The sequence below is a fragment of the Enhydra lutris genome, unplaced genomic scaffold, assembly GCF_002288905.1.
Source record: "Enhydra lutris kenyoni isolate GAN:26980312 unplaced genomic scaffold, ASM228890v2 scaffoldscaffold39, whole genome shotgun sequence".
NCBI lineage: Eukaryota > Metazoa > Chordata > Mammalia > Carnivora > Mustelidae > Enhydra > Enhydra lutris.
In genome coordinates, this window is record NW_019154123.1 from 19,025,192 (window position 1) to 19,052,738 (window position 27,547).

At 38.4% G+C, this 27,547-nt stretch overlaps 1 protein-coding gene across 2 annotated transcripts in view; it reads left to right on the forward strand.

The window, feature by feature from the left end:
- Window positions 1-27,547, forward strand: part of LOC111154989 (propionyl-CoA carboxylase beta subunit) — a 104,478-nt gene that overhangs the window by 11,061 nt on the left and 65,870 nt on the right. For both annotated transcript variants that reach the window (XM_022514962.1, XM_022514963.1), the window contains one exon: window positions 17,865-17,975. In XM_022514962.1, coding sequence (XP_022370670.1) covers window positions 17,865-17,975 — 111 coding nt within the window. The remainder of the gene's footprint in view (window positions 1-17,864; window positions 17,976-27,547) is intronic.

Below are 27,547 nucleotides of genomic sequence, written 5' to 3' on the forward strand. Positions count from 1 at the left end.
ATATATCACATCTCTATCCATTCATATATATATATATATATATATATATATATATATATATATATATCACATTTTCTTTATCCATTCATTTATTGATGGACACTGATTGCTTCCATAGCTTGGCTGTTGTAAATAATGCTGTCATAAACATAAGGGTGCATATATCCCTTGGATTTAATGTTTTTGTATTCTTTGGGTAAATACTCATTAGTGTGATCATTGGGTCATAGGATAGTTCTATTTTTAATTTTTTGAGTAATCTCCATACTGTCTTCCACAGTGACTGCATAAGTTTGCCTTCTCACCAGTGGTGCACAAGGATTCTTTTTTTCTCCACATCCTTGCCAACACTTGTTTTATTTATTTATTTATTTATTTATTTATTTATTGAGGATTTATTTGAGAGAGAGAGAACACATGCACAAGCAGGAGTGGCAGAGAGAGAGGGAGAGAGAATCCCAAACACACTCTCTGCTAAATGCAGAGCCCAACATGGGACTCAACCTCATGACTGGAAATCATGACCTGAGCTGAAATCAAGAGTTGGATGCCCTACCGTTGTGTCACCCAGGTGCCTTGTGTTTTTGATTTTCACTACTGGACAGGTGTAGGGTGGTATCTCCTTGTGGTTTTGATTTGTATTTCCCTAATGAGAGATATTGGCATCTTTTCATAAGTTTGTTGGTGGTCTTCTTTGGAGAAATGTCTGTTCATGTCCAGTTTATTTGTTTTTAGGATGTTATATCAGTTCTTTATATATTTTGGATACTAACCCTTTATTAGGTATGTCATTTGCAAATAACTTCTCTCATGCAGTAGGTTGTCTTTGAGTTTTGTTGGTTGTTTCCTTTGCTGTACAGAAGCTTTTTATTTTGATGAAGTCCCAATAGTTTATTTTTGCTTTTGTTTCCCTTGCTTCAGGAGGCCTATCTAGAAATATGTTGCTACGGCCAATGTGAGAGGAATTACTGCCTGTGCTGTCTTCCAGGACTTATATGGTTTCCTGTCTTATATTTAGATCTTAATCTTTCCAATTTTTTCTAGAAAATTGATTTCTAATTTAATAGTGTTAGAAAAGTTGCATAGTCTGACTTCATTCGTTCTGAATTTTTTGAGACTTGTTTTGTGGCCCAATATTTGATCTATTCATAGAATGTTCCATGTGCACTTGGGAGTGCTGAATCATAATCACTAGGCCACAGGGATCCATGTGCACTTGAAAAGAATGTATATTCCCCTGTTTTTTTTTTTTTTTTTTTTAAAGATTTTTATTTATTTATTTGACAGACAGAGATCACAAGTAGGCAGAGAGGCAAGCAGAGAGAGAGGAGGAAGCAGGCTCCCTGCTGAGCAGAGAGCCCGATGCAGGGCTCGATCCCAGGACCCTGAGATCATGACCTGAGCTGAAGGCAGAGGCTTAACCCACTGAGCCACCCAGGCCCCCCTATATTCCCCTGTTTTAGGGTGGATGTTCTGATTGTATGTTAGATCCATCTGCTTCAGTGTTTCATTCCAAAGCCAGTTTCCTATTGATTTGTTCTATTTGGAAGATCTGTCCATTAATGTGAGTGAGCTGTTAAAGTCCCCTACTATTATTGTTTTACTATAGATTACTTTTATGTTTGTTACTAGCTGCATCACGTATTTGGGTGCTCTCATGTTGGGTGTGTAAATATTTACAGTTGTTAGAACTTGTCGGATTGTTCTATTTATGATTATATAGTGTCTTTCTTTTTTTCTTGTTACTGTCTTTTGTTTTAAAGTCTATTTTGTCTGATTAGAAGTATTGCACAATGGCTTGCTTTTCACTTCCATTTGCATAATAAATGCCTTTCCATTCTTCACTTTTAGTTAGCACGTGTCTGTCTGTCTGAAATGAGTCTTTTGAAGGCAGCGTATTGATTGGTCTTACTTGATTATCTATTCTATCACTGTATGTCTTTTGTTTGGAATGTTTCGACCATTTACATTTAAAGTAATTATTTATAGGTGTATATTTTTTGCTATTCTGTTACTGCTTTTATGGTTGTTTTTTTCTTCCCCATTCCTTTCTTTTATTCTTTCACAGTTTGCTGACTTTGTTTAGTGATCTTTTTGGGTTCCTTTCTCTTTATTCCTGTGGTTACCATTAGGTTTATATATAAAATCTGCATATGGTGGTTTACCCTGGGTTGATAGTTGCTTAAGTTTGAATCCATTCTGGAGTGCCTGGGTGGTTCAGTTGGTTAGGCATCTGCCTTTGGCTCAGGTCTTGATCCCAGTCGGGGAATGAAGCCCTGTATCTGGCTCCCTGCTCACAGGGAGCCTGCTTCTCCCTCTCCTCCCTGCTGGTGCTCTTTCTTGCTATCTCTCTCTCAAATAAATAAATAAAACCTTTAAAAAAAAAGTTTGAACCATTCTTTACTCCTCTGCCCCTGTGTTTTAGGTATATGGTGTCATACTTTACAGCCTTTTATTTTGTGAATACCTCAACTGAGTTTTTTTTTTAATTGACATACTTTATTTTACTGCTTTTATGCTTTCTACTTTTCTTATGCTCTCTCCTTTCTACTCAGAGTCCCCTTTAACATTTACGACTTTGTTTTTAAGTTTTCCCAGCTTTGGCGCACCTGACTAGCTCAGTTGGTAGAACATGTGACTCTTGATCTTGGGGTCTTGAGTTCAAACCCCATGTTGGATATAGAGGTTACTTAAAAAAAAAACATTAAGAATTTTTTTTTCTCCCCGGATTGAGTCTTCTGATAACTGTTTCTGGTTTTGGCATCAGAATAATTCTGGCCTCATGGAATCAGTTGGAAGTATTGACTCTCTTCCCTTTTTTGGGAAGAATTTATAAAGGATTGACATTAGCTCTGTAAATGTTCAGTAAAATTCATCAGTGAAGCAATCTGGACCTTGAGTTTGCTTTACAAATAATGTAAATAATGAGGTATAGTTATCTATAATATATTTCAGGTGTACAAGATATTCACCAATTCTGTACATTATGCAGTGCTCATCATGATAAGTGTAGTTCTCCTCTGTCACAGTATTATTATAATTCTTGAGTATATTCCCTATGCTAAACTTTTCATCCCCAGGACTTATAACTGTTAATCCTCTTCACTTGTTTTGCCCATCTTCCACCCTCCTGCCCTTTGTAGATAGTTCTTGATTACTGGTTGAATCTCTGTTTGTTACAGGCTTATCAGATTTTCTGTTTCTTCCTGACTCATTTTCAGTAGTTTGTGTTTTAATAGGAATTTGTTCATTTAATCTTGGTCATCAAATTTGCCATACAATTTGTAGTAATTTTTTTGTTATTATCTTTATTTCTGTAGTAATATCTTCCATTTTTCCTTTTAATAATATGAATATTTTTGTCTGTTTCAAAGTTTGTCAATTTTGTTGTCACAGAAGCAGCTTTTTGTTTTTTCTCTATAGTCTGTTTGATTTATTTCTACTCCTAATTTCTTTTCTTCCTGTTTGCTTTGTTCTTTTCTGGTTTCTTAAGGTAGAATGTTGGATTATTGATTTGAAATCTTTTTTCTTTTAATATGTCCATTCACAGCTATAAATTTCAGCTGTATTTATTTATTTATTTATTTATTTATTTATTTGACAGAGAGAGATCACAAGTAGACGGAGAGGCAGGCAGAGAGAGAGAGAGAGGGAAGCAGGCTCCCTGCTGAGCAGAGAGCCCGATGCGGGACTCGATCCCAGGACCCTGAGATCATGACCTGAGCCGAAGGCAGCGGCTTAACCCACTGAGCCACCCAGGCGCCCCTCAGCTGTATTTTTAAATGAGACACATGGTCTCTTCTAGAGAATGTTTTGCATGCACTTGAAAAGAATGTGTATTCTGTTGTTGGGGTCAATGTTCTCTATATATCTGTTATACACATGGTTCATATTGTTTACATCTGCTGTTCCTTCACTGATCCTCGGTCTGATGGTTTAATACATTATTGGAAGTAGGATATGTAAGTCACTAGCTAATGTTGTGCACCTATCTATTTCTTCCTTTGATTTCTGTCAATTTTTTGCTTCACATATTTTGGATCTCTGTTAGGTGTATATATTTTTATAATTATATATCTTTTTGGTATATTGAACTTTTTATCAATATATGTATGTCTTTACCTCCTGTAATTTTTTAAAATTTGAAGTCTATATTGTCTGACAATAATAGAGTCACCCTGGATCTGTTTAGGTTACCTTTTGCATAGAATCTTTATCTTTTTATCTTTTTTTTTTTTTTTTTGGGTCAAAGAATGTAGGTTAGATTTTATTTAGTTGAAAGAGAAAATGAGAGGGAGAGAGTGAGGGAGAGAGTGCATGAGAGGGGGTAGAGTCAAAGGGAGAAGCAGACTCCCTGCTGAGCAGAGGGCCCAATGTGTGGCTCGATCCTGGACTCCAGGGTCATGACCTGAGCAGAAGACAGACATTTAACTGACTGAGCCACCCATGCACCCCAACATAGAATCTTTTTCATTCTATTTTTTTATTTAAACCTTCCTATGTCCTCATCTATAAAGTGAGGTTCTTGTGGACAAATATAGACATATTTTTATTTAACTTGATTTTTAATTTTTTATCTAATTTATTTACACTTAAAAAGCATCTCCCCAGTTTCCCTGTCTCCTCCCCTCCCCCAATTTATTCTCTGTATCTGCAAGCTTTTTATGAATTTTTTTTTTTTAAAGATTTTATTTATTTATTTGACAGAGAGAGATCACAAGTAAACGGAGAGGCAGGCAGAGAGAGAGAGAGAGAGAGAGAGAGAGAGAGAAGCAGGCTCCCTGCTGAGCAGAGAGCCCGATGCGGGACTCGATCCCAGGACTCTGAGATCATGACCTGAGCCGAAGGCAGCGGCTTAACCCACTGAGCCACCCAGGCGCCCATCTGCAAGCTTTTTAAAAAAATACATACATCTATTCTTTTAGATTCCACATATACCTAATGCAGTATTTGTCTGTCTTTGACATTTCGCTTAGCATAATGCCTTCAAGCTTCATCCATTTTGTTGCAAATGGCAAGGTTTTTTTTTTTTTTAATGGCAGAATAATATTTCATTGTATATATGTACCACACTTTATCCATTCATCCATTGATGGACACAGGTTGTTTCCATATCTTGGCTGTTGTAATTAATGCTTTAGTGAACATGGGGGTACATCTATCTTTTTGAATTAGTGTTTCCATTTTCTTTGGATAGATACCCAGTAGTTAAGTTGCTGGATCTTATGGTAGCTCTAGTTTTGTGAGGAACCTTCATAGTGTTTTCCATTGCAGCTGCACCAATTTACTTTCCCACCGGTAGTACACAGGGGTGTCCTTTTTTACATACCCTTACCAACACTTGTTAATTCTTGTCTTTTTGGTAATAGGCATTCTAATAGGAGTGAAGTGATATATCATCATGGCTTTGATTTGCATTTCTAAATTCACTGAATTATTAGTGAAGTTGAGTATCTTTTGTACCTGTTGGCCATCCTAATGTCTTCTTTGGAAAAATGTCTTTTCAGATCTCCCCATGTTTTAATTGGATTTTTTTTCCTACTGAGTTGTGTGAGTTCTTTATATATTTTAGATATTAGCCCCGTATCAGATAGGATTTGCAAATATCTTCTCCCTTTCAGTAGGCTGCCTTTTCGTTTTATTGGAGCTTTCCTTTGCTGTGCAGAAGCCTTTTAGTTTGATGTAGTCCCATTTGTTTGTTTTTGCTTTTGTTGCTTTTGGTTTTAGTGTCAGATTAAGAAAAAAACATTGCTGGGGCACCTGGGCGGCTCAGCTGGTTGAGTGTCTATCTGCCTTTGGCTCAGGTCATGGTCCTAGGGTCCTGGGATCAAGCTCCACATTGGGCTCCCTATTCAGCAGGGAGCCTGCTTCTCCCTCTCCCTCTTTTCCTCCTCCCCCAAATCCCCTCCCTGCACTTGTTCTCTCTCTTAAATAAATAAAAATCTTTTTAAAAAACCCAAAACATTGCTAAGACCTATGTCAAGGAACTTACTGCCTATGGCTTCTTTGAGTTTATGGTTTTATATTCAAGTCTAATTCGTTTTGAGTTGATCTTTGTGCATAGTGTAAGACAGCTGTCCAGTTCTTTTGCATGTGGCTTTCTAATTTTTCACAACACTTATCTTTCCTTTTTCCTCCCTCCTTTCCTTCCTTTTTTCCTTCTTTCCTTCCTTCCTCTTTCTTCCTTCTTCTCCCTTCCTTCCTTCTTCTTTCTTTTTCTTTTTCTTCCTTCCTTCCTAGAGGGAGTGTGTGTGTGTGTGTGTGTGTGTGTGTGTGTGTGTGTGTGTGTGTAGGGTAGAGGGAGAGGGAGAGCGAGAATCCCAACCAGGTACCACATTTAGCATGGATACTGATGTGGGCTTGATCTCAAATGCTGAGATTATGATTGAGTCGAAATCAAGAGTCAGACGCTTAACCAATAGCACCCGGGCACCCCTACAACACTGCTTTCTGAAGAGGTTGTCCTTTCCCCATTGTATATTCTTGGTTCCTCTCTCAAAAGTTAGTTGACCATATATGTGTGGTTTTATTTCAGGGTGCTCTATTCTGCTCTTTTGGTTTATGTGTCTGTCTTAATTCAGTACCATACCGTTTTGACTATTATTGCTTTGTAATATAGTTTGAAATCAGGAGCATGATACCTCCAGGTTTGTTCTTTCACAAGGTTGCTTTGATTATTTGGGATCTTTTAAAGTTTCACACAAATTTTAGGATTCTTTGTTTTTATATCTGTGAAAAATGCCACTGGAATTTTTTTTTGTTCCGTTGGAATTTTGATAAGGATTGTATTGAATCTACGTATTGCTTTGGGGTATTATGGACAATTTATTCTTTTCATCTATGAGTGTGGAATATTTTTCCATTTGTGTTATTTATCAGTTTCTTCTAGTAATGTTTTAAGGTCTCAATATACAGATCCTTGGTTAAATTCTTTGGTATTTTATTCTTTTAGATGTAATTATAAATGGGATTTCTACTTAATTTCTTTTCTAATAATTATTAGTGTATAGAGACACAGCAGATTTTTGTATATTGATTATATATCCTGAAACTTTACTGTATTTATTTTTTCTAAAAATTTTTTTTTCTGGAGTCTTTAGGTTTTAGGATTCAGGGTATATGTATGTATGTATATATATGTAGTATATGTACATATGTCATCTGCAGATAGTGACAGTTTTACTTTGTTTCTAGTTAGGATGCCTTTTCTTTTTTCTGACTGCTCTGGTTAGGACTTCAATACTATGCTACATAAAAGTGGTGAGAATGGGCATCCTTGTCTTGTTCCTGATCTAAGTGGAATCGTTTTCAGATTTTCACCATTCAGTATATTAGCTGTGGGCTTATTATATGTGGCCTGTATTATGTTGAAGTACATTCTCTGTATACCTGCTTTGTTAAGAGATTTTATTGTAAATGGATGTTGAATTTGTCACATGTCAAATTTTCTCTGGCTCTCTTGAGATAATCATGACTTTTATCCTTCGTTTTTTAAGGTGATATATGACAGTGACTGTATTATAGATGTTGAACCAGTCTTGCATTCCTTGACTAAATCCCACTTGATTATCATATATGGTATTTTTATTCCATATTCCATATTCCATGTATTCTTGAGTTAGATTCACTAATATTTTGAATGTTTTTGTATCTTTGTTCATCAAGAATATTGGCCTGTAATTCTTTTTTTCTGGTATTTCTGGTTTTGATATCAGGGTAATTCTGGTCTTGTAAAATGAGTTTGGAAGAGTTCCCTCTCTTTTGTTTTTTTGGAGGGGTTTTAGAAGAATTGGTAAACCTATAAAACTCTCCAGGGGACAGCAGAACAACTGGAACCTCGTAGAGGGTGAGTGCAGAGATACTCCCCGCCCTCTGATGTCTCTCGAAAGGATTAAAGTTGGCCCCAAGATACATTCCTAATAAAAACAAAAGTCTGCCTTCAGATTTCAGTCATGATGATCAACTAATAGGCCTCTTTCACAGAGACAGTTCCTGAGCCTGTTTTCCCTTACTATGTATTGTGGATTATGGATGCCTCAGAACTTTTTCTCCTTTGTTACAGTCCTGTGGGTCCCAGGAGTGTCAGCCCTACTGGCTGCCAGAGTCAGGTGATATAGAGATGTCCCTTGGCAGCAGTCACAAAAATTGGGTTACCAGATGATGTGATCTCCTTTCTGGATCACACCAATTATTTCAGTCCCATAGAACCAGCAATGTAAGGTCCTCTGACTTCCAGAACCAAGCAATCAAGAGATGTCCCCTAGATGGCACCTGCAAAAATTGGGGCACCAGGTGTGTGCGAAAGCTCCCTTCTAGGAGATTCTAGTGTTCTGCAGCATGGCAAAGAGAGCACGAAGGTGGTGCCCGACGTAGCCTCTGTTCCTGTTGTGTATTCACGCAGGCTCCTAGATGCGTGTGTGTATATGTCTGCCCCTCAGTCTGATGCTTTAATATAAGCATGTGAGCTTTCTTCACCTTAAGTCTGGGTGCAATTTGCTGCCTTTGAGTTGTGTTTTGGGGTGAGTCCAAATGTGTGAGCCCTTAAAAATGGTTTTCCAGATTGCTTCAGTCTTGTGGGTCTCAGGACATGAGCCCTGTTAGGTGACTTGGGAGCATAGCTCTCAGATGTTTATCTTAAAAATTTGGGATTCCCAATTTGGGGCTCTAACTCTTTGCTTGTGAGGGAGAAAGTCCAGGTTTTATATTCCTTCCCATGCCAGGGGTGGGGTTCATGTGATATTGTGTGCTCCAGTCTCTCATACCTGCCTTGATGTGCTTTTCTTCCGTGGAGTTGTTACTCCTTCAACCTTTAGGGTTTTTATTTATTTTCAGAGGACATTGTGGCTGTGGGAGGAGGTAAGTTCAGTTTCCTCCTATATTACCATCAAAAACTGCATTTTTAAAATCTGTATTAGTAGAGGAATTTAACCCATTTGCATTTAATGTGATTACCAAGAAAGGATTTATTTCTGCTATTTATCTATTTTCTGTTTTTTGTTCCTTGGTTCCTCTATTAATGCATTTTTTTAGTGTTTAGTTATTATATTTTTAAGTGTGCTATTTTGATTTGCCATTTTGATTCATGTTTATCGTTCATTTTCATCATTTTCCCCTAATGTTTTACAATTATTAGCTTAAATTTATAGCAATTTGTTTTGAATAATACCAGCTTAGCTTCAGTGGCATACAGAGGTTCTGCTTGTATACATCTCCATTCTTCCTCCGTGTTGTTGTTATCGTAGAGTATATATCTTTATACATTGTATAGCCATTAACAGATTTGTAATTGTTTTGTGCATTTGTTTTCTAAATACCATGGGAAGAAGAGAGATGTTACAGACAAAACCAAAGTACTGTAATAATACTGTTTTTTATGTTTGCTTAGGAAATTCAATTTCTTAGTGTTTGTTTTTTCTCATGGCATCAAGGTACTTACTGTGGCCCTTTCATTTCAGGCTAAAGCACTTGTAGTGTTTTTTGAATGGCATGTCTAGTGTAAACAACCTTCAGCTTTTGTCTGGAAATGTCTTAACTTTTCCTTTATTCTTGAAGGATAGTTTGTTGGATATATTTGACACTTTCTTTTTCCTTTCAAGACTTTTTTTTTTTTTCTTGAGATTTTGTTTATTTGACAGAGAGATGGAAAGTACAAGTAGGCAGAGCAAGAGGGAGAAGTAGGCTCTCCCCCGAGGAGGGAGCCTGATGCAGGGCTTGATCCCAGGACCCTGGGATCATGACCTGAGCTGAAGACAGACACTTAACTGATTGAGCCACCCAGGTGTCCTCCTTTCAAGACTCCTAAATATCCTCCTGGACTCTGATTTCTGGTGAGAAATCAGCTGTTAATTTTATTGAGGATCTCTTGTATGTGACAAGTTGCTTCTTTCTTGCTGCCTTCACATTCCTTTCTTTGTGTTTTAAGTTTCAGTAGTTTGATTATAATGTGAGTTTGGTGTGAATCTGAGTGGAATTCATTGAGATTCTTGGATGTGTATATTCATATCTTTCATCAAATTTGGGAAGTTTTCAGCCATTATTTCTTGAAATACTTTAATCTGCTTCTTCCTCTTTTTAAAAACTTTTCTTTTTATTGCTCTTCTAAAAAAATTTAATTCAATTAATTAACATATAATTTATTATTAGTTTCAGAGGTAGAGTTGATTCATCAGTCTTCTGTAACACCCAGTGCTCCTTACATCATGTGTCTTCCTTAATGTCCATCACCTAGTTACTCTATCCCCCAACCCCCTCCCCTTCCAGCAACTCTGTCTTCTATGCTTAAGGGTCTCTTGTGGTTTGTCTTCATCTCTGATTTTGTCTTGTTTTATTTTTCTCTCCCTTCCCCTATGGTCATGTTTTGTTTCTTAAATTCTACATGAGTGAAATCATATGGTAACTGTCTTTCTCTGATTGACTTATTTCTCTTAGCATAATACCCTCTAGTTCCATCCATATCATTTCAAATGGCAAGATTTCTTTTTCTTTTTTTTTCTTTTTCTTCCTTTCTTTCTTTCTTTTTTTTTTTTTTTTAAAGATTTCATTTATTTATTTATTTGACAGAGTTCACAAGTAGGCAGAGAGGCAGGCAGATAGAGAGGGAGAAGCAGGCTCCCTGCCAAGCAGAGAGCCCGATGCAGGGCTCGATCCCAGGACCCTGGGATCATGACCCAAGCCGAAGGCAGAAGCTTAACCCACTGAGCCACCCAGGTGCCCCAGCCTGCTTTTTCTTTTTCTTTTTTTGATGGCCGAGTGGCATTCCATTATGTGTGTGTGTGTGTGTGTGTGTGTGTGTATGTGTATATACATATATATATATATATATACATATATACATACATACCACATCTTCATCCATTCACGTGTTGATGGACGTCTGGGCTCTTGGCATAGTTTGGCTATTATGGACATTGCTGCAATAAACATAGGGGTGCAGGTGCCCCTTTAGATCACTTCATTTGTATCTTTGGGGCAAATACCTAGTAATGCAATTGCTGGGTTGTAGGGTGGCTCTATTTTCAACTTTTTGAAGAACCTTCATATGTTTTCCAGAGTGGGTGTACCAGCTTGCATTCCCACCAACAGTGTAAGAGGGTTCCCCTTTCTCCACATCCTTGCCAACATCTGTCATTTCCTTACTTGTTAATTTTAGCAATTCTGACTGGTGTGAGGTGGTGGTATCTCAAAGTGGTTTTGATTTGTATTTCCCTGATGCTGATTGATGTTGAGCATTTTTTCATGTGTCTGTTGGCCATTTGGATGTCTTCTTTGGAGAAATGTCTGTACATGTCTTCTGTCCATTTCTTGACTGGATTATTCCTTGGGTGTTGAGTTTGATAAGTTTTTTATAGATTTTGGATATTAGCCCTTTATCTGATATGTTTTTTGCAAATATCTTCTCCCATTCTGTTGGTTGTCTTTTGGTTTTGTCAACTCCTTCCTTTGGTATGCAGAAACTTTTTATCTTGATGAAGTCCCAATAGTTCATTTTTGCCTTTGTTTCCCTTGCTTTTGGAGACATGTCTAGCAAGAAGTTGCTGTGGCCAAGCTCACAGAGCTTGTTGCCTGTGTTCTTCTCTAGGGTTGTGGTGGATTTTCTTATCTTGCATCTAGGTCTTTCATCCATTTTTAGTTTATTTTTGTGTATAGTGTAAGGAAATGGTCCAGTTTCATTCTTTTGCATGTGGCTGTCCAGTTTTGGAAATGTGTCCAATTTTCCCAACATCATTTTTTGAAGAGACTCTCTTTTTCCCATTGGATATTCTTTCTTGCTTTGTCAAAGATTAGTTCACTATAGAGTTCAGGGTCCTTTTCCTCTTCTTCTGAGTACTATTATGTTTATGTTGGTACATGTCTAATTCCTTACAGGTTCTGCTGGCTGTTCATTTTTCTTTATTGTTTTCTTAGCTTCTCCTTAGACTGAATAGTTTCAGTTGTCTTATCTTCAAGTTCTCTGAATTTTTCTTTTGCTTGAAATATGCTGTTGAACCCCTCTAGTAAGCTTTTCATTTCAGTTACTGTCCTTTTCAGCTCCAGAATTTCTGTTTAGTTTCTTTCTATTTCTGTCTCTTTATTGGCCTACTCATTTTGTTCATTGTCTTTCTGATTTTCTTTTTTTCCCCCTCATGATTTCCTTTAGTTCATTGACTGTATTTAAGACTATTCCTGGGGTGCCTGGTAGTTCAGTCGGTTGAGTGTCATTCTTGTTTCGGCTCAGGTTATGATTTCATGCATCATGAGATCAAGCCCTCTGTCAGGCTCCCTTCTATCCCTCTGCCTCTCCTCCTCATGTGGGTGCACTCTCTCTCTTAAAATTAAAAAAAAAAAAAAAAAAAGGACCATTCCTATAACATCTTTGACAATTCAAATGTCTGAGCTTCCTTAGTGATGATTTCTGTCAAATTCTTTGTTTCCTATAAATGGTCTATAGTAGTCTGTTTCTTTATGTGTTTAGTAATTTCTTGTTTTTGTTGAGTGCTGGGAATTATGTGTATTTCTGGTAATGTTGGAAATCCAATTCACTCACCTGTCAGAGATTGTGGAGTTTTGCTTGTTGGGGGCTGAATCTATCCATTTGTGACTTTCTGAGCTGTTTCTGCAAAAATATATTACATGTTGGGCGCCTGGGTGGCTCAGTGGGTTAAGCCTCTGCCTTCGGCTCGGGTCATGATCTCGGGGTCCTGGGATCGAGTCCCGCATCGGGCTCTCTGCTCAGCAGGGAGCCTGCTTCCCTCTCTCTTCTCTCTCTGCCTGCCTCTCTTTCTACTTGTGATCTCTCTCTGTCAAATAAATAAATAAAATCTTAAAAAATATATATATATATTACATGTTGAGTGTGGTCACTGAGGTTTCTGGCAGTCAACCAGTGACCTGACAAAGATTTCATTAAATGTCTGGCTCCTTGAAAAGAACCTCTTTATTTTTATTTATTTATTTGTTTATAAGATGTGATGTGTTGGGCACCTGGGTGGCTCAATTGGTTAAGCAACTGCCTTTGGCCCAGATCATGATCCCAGTGTCCCGGGATCGAGGCCCGCATCGGGCTCCCAGCTCCTTGGGGAGTCTGCTTCTCCCTCTGACCTTCTCCTTTCTTACGCTGTCTCTTACTGTATCTCTCTCAAGTAAATAAATAAAATCTTTAGAAAAAAAGTGATCTGTCTAGTTTTTTTATTTTTAAAGATTTTATTTATTGTCAGAGAGAGAGTGAACACAAGCAGGGAGAACTGCAAGCAGAAGGAGAAGCAGACTCACTGCTGAGCAAGGAGCCTGATGCGGGACTCGATCCCAGGCCCCGGGGATGACCTGAGCTGAGCTCAGGCAGATGCTTAACTGACTGAGCCATCCAGGTGTCCCAAGAAACCGTCTCTTTAAATCCCATCTCAGGTGTAGAGCTACTTGAACCTGTCAAGGTTGAAACAATTACCAGCCTCTGTACTGGTCCTCTATTGATCAAAAGCCATGATTCGTAATAAATACATATATTGGAGGACTTTTGATTTTTGGAGGACAGGGTCCTTATTGCCTACTTTGACATCAGCTAGCCACACTAGAAGCATGGGCTGCCAGTCCCATAGCTGCCTGCTCCAGGGTTGTGAGGTATGTGATGATTCCGCTAGCCTCTAGAGTTCCAAAATAGTTGCTTCAGACTGTTCCTGTAAACTCAATAGATGTTTAGTTTAAGACATGGATTCTTAGAGCATCTTGTTCCAGCATCTTTTATGATATCACCCAACTCTTTAATGTTAAACACATATTTTAAGTGTAGCTTTCTAATTCCTTTGACTTTTTAAAAAACTGTGTTTATTGAGTTATTTGATGGTTGCTTTAAGGATTATAATATGTATGTCAGTTGATCACGGACTACTTCAAATTAAACCTGACTTAAATCTGGTAAAATATAGGATTTTTGATCCTATATAGCTCCATTTTATTCCCCTTACTTTGTTCTGTTATTGTTAAATACCTCATAAGTCTAACAACAAAATATTAAAATAATTGCTTTATATAATCTTGTCTTTTAAAGTATTAAGAGAGAACTATATACAGTATTGTATATTTAATCACATATTTAACATTTTTAGTGGTGTAACTTGCTTCCTGTGGATTTTACTTACTGTCTGTTGTTATTTTCTTTCACCCTGGAGGACATCCTGAGGTGTGGGCAGTGCTAGCAGCCTTAGTTAAGTATGTCACTGGTCTTATCTCAAGTTTAACAGTTTTATTTTATTTTACTTTTTTAATCAGTAAGCGCGTCTCAATTTCTTAAAATATTAATTGGTCTGATTCCTAAGCCTCCAAATGTTTGTTGTTGTTTTTTTAATTTTTTTTTTTTTAATTTATTTGACAGAGAGAGATCACAAGTAGGCATAGAGGCAGGCAGAGAGAGAGAGGAGGAAGCAGGCTCCCTGCCGATTAGAGAGCCTGATGTGGGACTCAATCCCAGGACCCTGAGATCATGACCTGAGCCGAAGGCAGAGGCTTAACCCACTGAGCCACCCAGGCACCTGAAATGTTTGTTTTTGACAATGTCCTTCAGTTTTTTAGTTGTTTCTTAGAGGGGAGAATTTTCTGAACTCTTTCCTCTGCCATAGCTGGGAGTTCACTCACACACCTTGATATTTTTTGCACGATATAGATAACTCTTTCAACTTTTTTATTGTCGTAAAATACACATGAAATTTACGAATTTAACCATATTAAGTGTATATCCAATGATATTAAATACATTCATAATGTTATGCAACCATAACCGGTATTCATCCATATAACTCTATCCATCTTGCAAAATGAACTCGTGGGGCACCTTTCCAGCTCAGTTGGAAGAGCATGCAACTGTTGATCTTGTGGTTGTAAGTTCAAGCTCCATATTGGGTGTGGAGATTACTAAAAAAAAAAATTAACTCAAAAAATATTAAAGAAAAGAAAAACTGGAACTCTATACCCATTAAACAGTTTATCCCTATTATTCCTTCCTATCAACCCCTGGCAATCACCATTCTACTATGTCCGTGTGATTTTGACCTTATATGCCTTATATAAATGGAATCATATTGTATTTTTAAAATTCAGTTAATTAACATACAGTATATTATTAGTTTCAGGGGTAGCATTCAGTGATTCATCAGTTGTATTAACATCCAGTGCTCATTACATCACGTGCCCTCCTTTTTTTTTTTTTTTTAAAGATTTTATTTATTTATTTGAGAGAGAGACAGTGAGAGAGAGCATGAGCGAGGAGAAGGTCAGAGAGAGAAGCAGACTCCCCGTGGAGCTGGGAGCCCGATACGGGACTCGATCCCAGGACCCCAGGATCATGACCTGAGCCGAAGGCAGTCGTCCAACCAACTGAGCCACCCAGGCATCCCTTTCACGTGCCCTCCTTAATGCCCATAACCCTGTTACCCCAGCACCCCACCCACCTCCCCTCCAGCAACCCTCAGTTTGTTTCCTATGATTAAGAGTCTCTTATAGTTTATCTTCCTCTCTGATTTCATCTTGTTTTATTTTTATCTCCTTTCCTCTATGCTCCTCTGTTTTGTTTCTTAAATTCCACAAATGAGTGAAACCATATTATAATTATCTTTCTCTGATTGACTTGTTTTCCCTTGACATAGTACTGTCTAGTTCTATCCACATCATTGCAAGGGCAGGATTTCATTCTTTTTGATGGCTGAGTAATACTTCATTATTTGTCTATGTACCACATCTTCTTTATCCATTCATCTGTTGAGAGACATCTGGGCTCTTTCCATATTTTGGCTCTTGTGGACATTGCTGCTATAAACATTGGAATATAGGTGCCCCTTCAGAACACTACATTTGTGTCTTTGAGGAACCCCAGTCAGTTTTTCAGATTGACTGTACTAGCTTTCCTGGGATCTTATTGATTTGTGTTTTTATGAATGGCTTATTTCACTTCATTTAATGTCCTGAAGGTTTATCCATGTTGTAGCATGTGACAGGAAGTTTTTCCTTTTTGAGGCTAAGTAATATTCCACTGTGTGTGTGTGTATGTATGTATGTATGTATGTATGTATGTATGTGTGTGTATATGTGCCATATTTTGCTTATTCATTCATCCATTGATGGGCACTTGGATTCCTTTCTGTTTCAGTTATTGTGAGTAATTTCCCTCTGAATGTGGATGTACAGATATCTCTTTGAGATCCTGGGTTTCATTCTTCTTGGTATATTGCCAGAAGTGGAATTTCTGGATTCCATGATAATTTTTAAATTTTTGAGGAACCTCCATGCTGTTTTCCACAGTGGCTGTACCAATTTACATTCCGAGTAGTAGTATGCAAGAATTCCAATTTCTCCACATCCTCACCAACATTACTTGTTTTCTGTTTGGTAGTAGCCATCCCAGTGTTTGTGTTGTGCTACTTCATTCTGGTTATGATTGGTATTTACCAAATGATTAGTGATGCTGAGTTGGAGGGACCGGGGCTTGCAACAGTGGGGTAACGAGGTACAACAATGGCCACCTGTCTCTCTAACTACATCTCTTTAACCAGAATCAGCAGTAAGTGATCCCTCATATTTGGAGGACAGAGTGCTTTTCACCTACACTGGCTCCTGAAAGCCCTGTGTAAGCTGCTGCAGGAATCTAGGTACTGCTGCCTGCTTTGTGGCTAGCGAGCAGCCGATGAGTAGTGGCTCTTGTGCTAAGAGCTAAAATAGACTGATTTTAGGCACAATTTTTCTCCAAATTATTCTCCAGATTTTCCACTGGGAGTTGGAAGCCTTCAGTAGACTAGAATTTCAGAAAGTTTTATCAGATTATGTCAGTGCGGTTGTTGTCCATGTGAGGGCGGATTCCTGGTGTTTCCTACTCTGCCATCTTCCCAGAATCTTCTCTGTAGATGGCTTTTTGTATTGTCCTCAGCTATATCCTATGATTTGTAGAAATTGGGCTCAGAGGGGTGCCTGGGTGGCTCAGTGGGCTAAAGCTGCTGCCTTCGGCTCAGGTCTTGATCTCAGGGTCCTGGGATCGAGCCCCGCATCGGGCTTTCTGCTCAGCAGGGAACCTGCTTCCTCCCCTCCCTCTCTCTGCCTGCCTCTCTGCCTACTTGTGATCTGTCAAATGAATAAATAACAATCTTAAAAAAAAAAAAAGAAATTGGGTTCAGAGCCAAGAAATGGCTAAAAGTGAACATCTCTTACGCTGATAGAACCCGGGGAAGGAAAAAAGTTAGGAGTTGGGCAAGGAGTCATTGGACTTTATCATCTTGCCTGGGTCCTCTAGACCCCACCCCCCTCTTTTTTTTCTTTTTTCCCAAGAGGTGGCCTGAGGCTTGACCCTTCACATACCTCTGTCCCCATGGAGACTTCCTGGTTCCTGCTGCTCCTTTTCCCCATATGCCCTGCTTAGACATGGGCAGACATTGAAGTCTCAGAGTAATGTAGCACCTGCCTCTTAGCCTTGCTGGGTACCCTCTGTGGCAGGTGTGAAGGGACTCTAAATAGAGGTCATGGCTCCTGTATGTTCTGCTTAAGGTTTGCATTCATTTTTTTCAGCCAGCTTTGTGCAGATAGGGATGCTGGACCTGACGTGTATTTGGGGCTGGGGTAAGAGTGAATAGAGTCTCTCTGAGCTTATGTCCTGTTGGAGCTTTCTGGAAACTACTGCCAAGGAGAGGAGAGAGGGTATTTGCCACCGAAAGTAATAAGCCAACTGTCCCACCTGTTATGAGGAGAAACTGCGAATATAATTTTGGGAGAACCTGTATTGATTAGGTCTCTTGCCGCTAGCATAGAATTTCTGTGACTAAAAGCCAAATGTTATTTTACAACTGCCTTTATCTTCTGCAGGTAGTGCCTTGAACACCTCTGTAACCACATGCCTTGCCTTTCTCTTTTGGCAGAGGAATGTCCTGGCATCTGGAGTCATCCCTCAGATTTCTCTGATCATGGGCCCGTGTGCTGGTGGGGCTGTGTATTCCCCTGCTCTGACTGATTTCACGTTCATGGTTAAGGTAAGAAAGAAGGGCCTGCTTCTCCTGCCCTTTGAGAATTGTGTAGTAACTCACCTGCAATAAAAATAGTTCCTAGATCTAGGTTACCTGCATTATCGCTACTCTCAGCATAGTAATGATAAGATCTTAGTGGAGGGAAGGTTTTGGCTGAAATCTGTAGCTTATGGGACTTCTGCGACAATGTGCTTGTGTACTTCATTGTTGGGTGGTTTTACTTGTTGATTTGAATTGCAAATGATTTTTAGTAATCAAAGGATCCTATCTTCTGCCTAGAGGGATGATTGGTTCCTAAATCCTATTAAAAAGTTCCTCATGGAAGCACTTGGGGGGCTCAGTTGGTTGAGCACCTGACTCTTGATTTCAGCTCAGGTTTTGATCTCAGGATTTTGGGATCAAGTCCTGTGTTACACTCCCTGCTGGGCATGGAGCCTGCTGAGGATTCTCTCTCTCCCTCTCCCTCTGTCTTTCACCTACTTCTCCCCCTACTTTCCCTGTCTTAAAAAGAAAGAAAACGTTTCTCATGGAAGTCTTTTCTGTAATCTACTTTATTGTGAAGTTGTTTCCTATGTCCCATCTTTATTTCTTCGGCTGTTTGCCATTTCATTACATACCATCTGTAATGGTAAATCTGAACTCTAACTTCATTTTGAGAGGTGCTTTATCTTTAGAACCTAATTCTTATAGAATGAGATTTCTAATTTTGAATGAGGCCTACTTGCACTTATACATGGGTATTTACTTTAACTTGATATCTTTTTAAAAAATTAGTCTTTTCCTCATAAAATATATTTAATAATAACGAGCAATAAATGTCAAGACAGATTTGAGGGGGAGAGGTAAAGATAGTCCTCCAATATGAGGAGAAAACTGTAAATAGAAGGAATGTAAATACAGAACACCCTTTTCTCGAGGGTAGTTTGGCAGTAAGAATTGAGAAATTATGAAAGGTGATTACCCTTTGATCCAGATACTCTGTTCTTAGTGACAGACTGAAAACAATATATATGTTCAATAGGGATGGATTTTAAAAATTCAGATGACCACATCTCTTCCCGAACAAAGCAGAATTCCCTCTGCCTTGCCTGCACAATCAGTATCTACCTGAGCTCACCCAGTCCTCCTCTTCCTGCCAGGAACAGAGGTGGCAATTCCTTTGGCTAAGCCCCTTCTCTCCCCGCCTTCCTACATTTGTGCATATCATGTATTGCAACTCTTCACACCTTTTCAGTAGCCAGCCTCCTCCTGTCCATTCTGTTCCATCTGTCATCTTTAGCCTCTCCCTTGGTACTGGGTCCTCCCATCAGAACTGACCCCTATTTAGGTATTTCCTATCTTCAAAACAACCCAAAAGCCCTTCCCTACTCTGCATCTCCCTGTGGCTGTTGCCCTATTCCTATCTTCCTGTCGTCTCCTTAACACATTCCCATTTGGCTCTGCCCCCTCGCTCTACTAAAACTGGTTCTTTTAAGGTCACCAGTGATTTCTGTGTCACTGCTGATGATCTTTAATACTCGTTTTCCTGAGTATTAGCAACATTTGTTTCCCTTTGCTTCTACTCTGTTGTCCCTGGCATTTCTTCTCACCTCTCCAGCCTTCTTGGTGTCCGTTGCTAACCCTAGTGATAGCCAGCACCTTCAACATCTCAAATGATTACCATTTCTTTTTTGTGGTGAGAACATTTAAGCTCTACTCTCCTAGCAATTGTCAAGTATATAATACAGCATTAACAGTAGGAATCACTGTGCTGTACATGAGATCCTCAGAACTTATTCATCTTATACCTGGAAGTTTACACCACCACCTCCCCATTTCCTCCAGTCCCCAGCCCCTGGTAACCACCATTCTACTCTGTTTTTATGAGTTCAGCTTTTTTGATTCCACACATAAGTGAGATCATACATTACCTGTCATTCTTTTTCTAATTTTATTTCACTTAGCATATGCCTTTATACATGGCTAATAATTAGACATTAGTGAAATGCTCTCAAGGTCCGTCCCTATTGTCGCAAATGATAGGATTTCCTTCTTTGTCATGACTGAATAACGTCCGTGTGTTACATTTTCTTTATCCATTCATCCATTGTTGGACATTTAGGTTGTTTTCATATCTTGGCTATTATAAATAATGCTGCAGTGAACATGGGAGTACAAATATCTCTTTGAGATCTTGATTTCATTTCCTTTTAAAAAAAATTAATTATAATGTAGTTAACATACAGTGTTATATTAGTTTCAGGGGTAAAATATAGTGATCCAACAATTCCATATATTATTCAGTGCTCTTCAAGATAAGTACACTCTTAATCCCCTTCATCTATTTCACCTATCCCCCACCCACCTCCCCTCTGGTAACCATCTGTTCTTTTAGTTAAGAGCCTGTTTTTTGGTTTGTCTTTTTTTCCCTTTGTTCATTTGTTTTGTTTCTTAAATTCCACATATGAGTGAAATCATATGGTATTTGTCTTTCCCTGACTGACTTACTTCACTTAACCTTGTATGCTAACTCTACCCATGTTTTGCAAATGGCAAGATTTCATTCTTTTTTGTGGCTGAATAATATTCCTCTGTGTGTATGTTGTGTGTGTCACATCTTTTTTATCCATTCATCAATCATAAACATTTTGTGGGTTGTTTCTGTAATTTGGCTATTGTAAATAATGTTGCAATAAACATAGGGGTGTATGTATCCCTTCGAATTAGTGTTTTTGTATTTTTTGCTAGTATGATTACTGGATCATAGGTTAGTTTTTAAAAAAATTTTTGAGGAACCTCCCTACTGTTATCCACAGTGGCTATACCAGTTTGCATTTCTACCAACAGTGCACGAGAGTTCCTATTTCTCCACATCCTCATCAACACTTGTTTCTTGTGTTTTTGATTTTTGGTTTTAGCCATTCTGATAGGTGTGAGGTGATATCTCATTGTGGTTTTGATGTGCATTTCCCTGAAGATGAGTGATGTTGAGCATCTTTTCATGTATCTGTTAGCCACCATCTGGATGTCATCTTTGGAGAAATGTCTGTCTGTGTTTTCTGCCCGTTTTTTTTGTTTGGGTTATTTGTTTTGGAGATGTTGAGTTGTATCAGTTCTTTATATACTTGAGATACTAACCCTTTATCAGATATGTCATTTTCAAATATCTTTTCCCATTTAGTAGGCTGTCTTTTAGTTTTGTTGATGGTTTCCTTTGGGTATATATCCAAAAGTAGAATTGTTGGTGATTCTATTTTTAATTTTTTGAGGAACTTCCCTACTGTTTTCCATAGTGGCTGTATCAATTTACATTCCCATCAGTGGTGCACAAGGGTTCCCTTTCCTCCACATTCTTGCCAACAGCTAGTTCTTGTCTTTTTGATAATCACCATTCTAACAGGTTGAGGTGGCACCTCCTTTTGGTTTTGATTTACATTTCCCAGATGATTAGTGATGTTGACCATTTGTATGTCTTCCTTGGAAAAATGTCTGTTGAGGTCCTCTGTTCATTAAAAATTTTTTTTGTAGCTTTATTGGTACAATTGTCATATAGCATGTGTAAGTTTAAAGTGTACAATGTGATAGCCTTATATATACATATATTGTGAAATGTTTATCACAATAAGGTTGTTAATACATTTTCCATTTCAGGGGTGCCTGGGTGGCTCAGTGGGTTAAAGCCTCTGCCTTCAGTTCAGGTCATGATTCCCAGGGTGCTGGGATTGAGCCCCGCATCGGGCTCCCTGCTCAGCGGGGAGCCTGCTTCCTCCTCTCTCTCTCTCTGCCTGCCTCTCTGCCTGCTTGTGATCTCTGTCTGTCAAATAAATAAATAAAATCTTTAAAAAAAAATACATTTTTCATTTCACATAATTACCATTTTGGATTTTTGCTGTAGTTGTTATTGAGTTGTAGGTGTTCTTTAAATATTTTTTATATTAATCCCTTTTCAGATATATGATTTGCAAATATTTTCTCTCATTCAGTAGGCTGCCTTTATATTTTGTTGATTTTTCTTTTGCCGTGCAGAAGCTTTTTAGTTTGATGTCCTACTTGTTAATTTTTGCTTTTGTTCCTTCTGCTTTTGGTGTTGTATCCATAAAATTGTTCCCTATGTTTTCTTTTTTTAAATTAAAAAAAGTTGGTTTTGAAGATTTTATTTATTTGAGAATGATAGAGAGAGAATGAGCAAAGAAGCGTGCACAAGCAGGGGAGGGGCAGAAGGAGACAGAGAAGCAGGCTTCTGCTGAACGGGGAGCCCTATGTGGGGCTCGATCCCAGGACCCCAGGATCATGACCTGAGCTGAAGGCAGACGCTTAGTCGACTGAGCCACCCAGGTTTCCTCCGCCATGTTTTCTTCTAAGACTTTTATGGTTTCAGGTCTTTAAGCCTTTAATCCATTGAGTTAATTTTTGTGACTGGTTGAATATATGGGTGTAGTTGCATTCTTCTGCCTGTAGAGATCCAGTTTTCCCAAATTTATTTATTTATTTATTTATTTATTTATTTAAGATTTTATTTATTTGAGAGAGAGAGAGCTTAAAAGAGAGAGAGAGAGAGATCACAGGCAAAGGGGAGGAGTAGAGGGAGAAGCAGACTACCCACTGAGCAGGGATCCCAATGCAGGACTTGATCCCAGGACTCTGGGACCATGACCTGAGCTTAAGGCAGATGCTTAACCAACTGAGCCAGCCAGGCACCCCCAAAATCATTTATTGAAGAGCCTTAGCTTTTCCTCATTGAATATTCTTGGCTCTCTTGTCGAATATTAGTTGGTAGTATATATGAGGGTATGCTTTTGGGCTCTTGATTCTGTTCTATTGGTTTGCAAGTATGTTTTTATGCCAGTACTATACTGTTTAAAAGATTACTATAACTTTGTAGAATAGTTTGAAATAAAAAAATATGGTGCCTCTAACTTTAATTGTCTTTGCCAGAATTGTTTTTGTTATTTGGGGTCTTTTGTGGTTCTATACAAATTTTATTTTATTTTATTTTTTTAAAAGACTTAAAAAAGAAAAGATTTATTTATTTACTTATTTGACAGAGATCATAAGTAGGCAGAGAGGCAGGCGGGGGGCGGCTCCCCGCTGAGCAGACAGCCCATGTGAGGCTCCATCCTAGGACCCTGAGATCATGACCCGAGCCTGAGACAGAGGCTTAACCCACTGAGCCACCCAGGCGCCCCTCTATATAAATTTTAGACTGTTTTTTTCTATTTCTGTCAAAAATGTCATTGGAATTTTGAAAGGAATTGCATTGAATCTATAGATAGCTCTGGGTAGTATGGACATTTTAACAATACTCTTATCCAGGAACATGTGATCTCTTCCATTTATTTTTGTCATCTTCAGTATCTTTCATCAAAGTCTTAGAGTTTTCAGTGTATAGATCTTCCACCTCCTTTGTTAAATTCATTTGGAATATTTTATTATGCTTGATGCTATTGTGAATGGGCTGGCTTTCTTTTTCTTTTTCAGTGTAGAGAAAGCTACTGGTTTTGGTGTTTATGTCCTTTTTTATTAGTTATGTGTTTGTATGCTAAGCAATCCTATTCTGCACTTGCAGAACTTTTAGTATCTGCATATTAGTGCCATCTCCCCTCTTTAGTCCTCCACAACTAATCATCAGGTCTTAAGCATTCTACATCTTAAATATTTGATGTGTTTAATGAGAGTGTAATAAAAATGCTACAGATTGATTTTTAAAGGACTAGATATTCCATGAAAGAAGTAATGAGTGGCATGCTCTGCTAGGTGATAAAATATAAAGTGAAATAACAAACTGGTTCATTAATTTATAAATAAATAGACCAGGAGAACAGAATAGAATTGAGAAATAGATGTGAATATACTCGAATATTTAGTTTCTGATGAAATGGATATTATTTTTTTTTTAAAAGATTTTATTTATTTATTTGTCAGAGAGAGGGAGAACGAGAAAGTGAGCACAAGGCAGGCAGAGGGATAAGCAGGCTCCCTGGTGAGCAAGGAGCCTGATGTGGGACTCGATCCCAGGACGCTGGGATCATGACCTGAGCCGAAGGCAGCTGCTTAACCAACTGAGCCACCCAGGCGTCCCGAAATGGATATTACTCTATTTAGCGTAATCATAATGTCAGTTTTTTGTATCAAAGACCTCAGAGATTCCAGCATTACTAAATTCTGGTTGACATTTCTCAGTCATCATCTTACTTGGCCTTTCAGCATTTTACTTAGCTGATCATTCCTTCCTCTGAAACTTGGAAGCACCATAATTCTTGGATTTCTTCTTCTAGCTCTTCTCTCCTTCCCTGGGTGATTTTTATCCCATCTCCAGACTTTAAATATTCAACTCTTTGCTGACAGCTCTCAAATCTGTGTCTTCCGGATGGAACACTCCTGAACTCTAGGATTACCCATTTGGGTACCTACCAGTGTTTCCAATTGGCCTTCAGTGGTATCTCAAACTTCATAGATTTTGGTCTCTTACAAGCCTCTTCCAAGTTGCTTTCCTGCAGCCTTCCCCATCTTAATAAATGGCAAGTCCAGCCTTCCAGTGGCTCAGATGAAAAAACATTCCACCATTTTAACTCCTCTTTTTCTGTCACATGCCAAGTTCAGTTCCAAGTCATATTCATTCTACTTTAGAATGTAATCTAAAATTATATTGCTTCGTATGTCTTACTACTTACATTGCTACCATATTAATTCAAGCATCCCACCTGGGTTATTGCAGAATGCTAATTTGTCTCCCTGATTCTGTCTTTGCCTCTCTCCCACTTAATTTAAAATTTTTTAAGCACTGTTAATTGTCTCATACTCAGGGAAGTACGTAAAATATGTAAGTTTGACAATTATTAAGTGCAAATCCATGTAAATAATATGAGTTCAAGAAATGACCTTCAGGAACCCTGCTCCCATTACCTTTCCTAATCACTATTGCCTCCTTTCATCCTGTCCAGAATTATTTATGATCTCAGCTTTTATGGTAATTATCTGTATATGCTTTGCTTTATAGTTACAAGTTGTGGCTTGTTGCCTGTTTTGACCTTTAATATAAGATGAAATCATATAATATTCATTCTTTTGTTCATTCTTTTGTGTGTGACTATGACTCATTATGTTTTTAAGATTTATCCATGTTCTTTGTAAATATAGTTCATTCATTTTAATCTGTAGTAAATTATCTTAACATAGTCATCTGTTCTACTACCTTTTGTGTTTAAAGATTTTTGCCATTGCCATTGATGCTGATATAAACATTTTTAAAAAAGATTTTATTTATCCACTTATCTATTTGACACAGAGAGAGAGAGAGAGAGAGAGAGAGAGAGAGAGAGATCACAAGCAGGCCGAGAGGCAGGCAGAGAGAGAGGGGAAGCAGGCTCCCCGCCAAACAGAGAGCCTGACACGGGGCGTGAGCCCAGGGCCCCAGGACCATGACCCGAGCCCAAGGCAGAGGCTTTAACCCACTGAGCCACCTAGGTGCTTCGTGATCTAAACATTCTTAAACCTGTACCCTGGTTTCAGGTTCTCAGGGTAAGAGCATAGTTATGTCATAGGATGTACATATCTTCAGTTTTTTAGGGTAATGCCTAACTGTTCATTAAAGACGGTGCAGCAATTTACACTTCTATTTGCAGTGTGTGAGAATTTTCATTTGTTTCACATCCTTGCCAGCACTTTTATTAGTATGATTTAATTATGCCAGTTTGCATGTGGTGTGATCTTTCATTGCATTTCCATGACTAATGAGATTTAGCACCTTTTCATATGTTTCTTCTTTTGTGGTGTGCCTGTTCATCTATTTTGCCCATTTTAAAAATTGTGGGTTTTTTCTTATTTTTAGTTCTTTTTATATTCTGGATGTAAGTTCTTTATCAGTTTTATGTTGCAGCTGCCTTCTCCCACACTGTAATTTGCAGCTTTCCTCCTCTTAATTCTACCTTTTGAACAGAGTGTTTCAAGTCTTTATTTTGAAATTTCGAGTTTTCAGAATTCTATTATTTATTTATTTATTTTTAAAGATTGTCTTTATTTGCGAGTGCATGGTGGGGGGGAACAGCAGGGGCAGAGGGAGAAGCAGACTCTCCACTGAGCAGGGAGCCGTATGTGGGGCTTGATCCCAGGACCCTGGGGTCATGATCTCAGCCAAAGGCAGATGCTTAACCAACTGAGCCACTCAGGCAACTAAATTTTCAGAATTATTAACCATTCATGAGTGGGTTGTATATATCATGTTTCTTTACTGTTTAATGCTTCTGAATATAATTCTTAAGAATTAAGATATTTTCTTTCACAACTAGTTAATAAATTCAGAAAGTTTAACACTGATATAGTACTTTAAAAAATTGTGGTAAAATATACACAAAAAAGTCAAAAATGGAAAATTTCAGTTACAGTTCTATGGCATTAGGTATATCCAGATTTTTGTGATACCAGCACCACCGGCAATCTCCAGAAATTTTTCATCTATCCCAGCTGAAACTTTTTACTTATTAAACACTAGTTTACCATTCCCTACTACTCCCAACACTGTTCTCTCTGTGAATTTTTGGAATCCTACAGTATCTGCCCATTTGTGACTGGTTTATTTCATTTAGCATAATGTCTTCAGAGTTAGTCCATGTTGTAACATGTGTTAGAATTGCCATCTTTTAAAGGCTGGTTAATATTCCTTTGTATGTATATGCCACATTTAAATATCCATTCATGTGTCAGTGAACACAAATTGTTTCCATCTTTTTTTTTTTTCTTCCCCAAAGATCTTATCCATTTATTAAAGAACAGAGAGGGAGAGGGAGAAAGAGAAGCAGACTCCCAGCTGAGCAGAGATCCCAATGTGGGACTCAGTCCCAGGACCCTGAGATCATGAGACCTGAACTAAAGGTAGATGTTTAACCACCTGAGCCACTAAAGCCACCGCTGCTTTTTTTTTTTCTTTAAAGATTTTAAAAAATTTATTTATTTGACAGACAGAGATCACAAGTAGGCAGAGAGGCAGGCAGAGACAGGAAGGGAAGCAGGCTCCCTGCTGAGCAGAAAGCCCGATGTGGGGCTCGATTCCAGGACCCTGGGATCATGACCTGAACCAAAGGCAGAGGTTTTAACCCATTGAGCCACCCAGGTGCCCCCCCCCCCTTTTTTTCTTTGTTAAGATTTTATTTATTAGCAAGAGAGAGCACACAGGTGGAGGGGGTGAGGGAGAGGGACGAGCAGACTCCCCACTTAATGGAGAGCTAACGTGGAACTCTGATCCCAGGACCCCGAGATCATGACCTGAGCCAAAGGCAGATGCTTAGTGGACTGAACCATCCAGAGACTCCAGCTGTTTCCAGCTTTTGGTTATTGCAAATAAACTGCAATAAATATTGATGTACAAGTTTTTGTACTGTTTCTGTGGTGTTCTCTTTTTGTTCTTTGGGGTATATACCTAAGAATGGAATTACTGGGTCAGGTATTACTTCTCTTTAAAATTTTTAGGAAACATCATCCACTGTTTTCCACAGTGGCTGCACCAGTTTGCATTGCCACCAACAGTACATGAAGGATCCTTTTTTCCCACATTCTTACCAACACTTACTGTTTCTTATATTTTTTATTTCAGCCATTCTGACAAG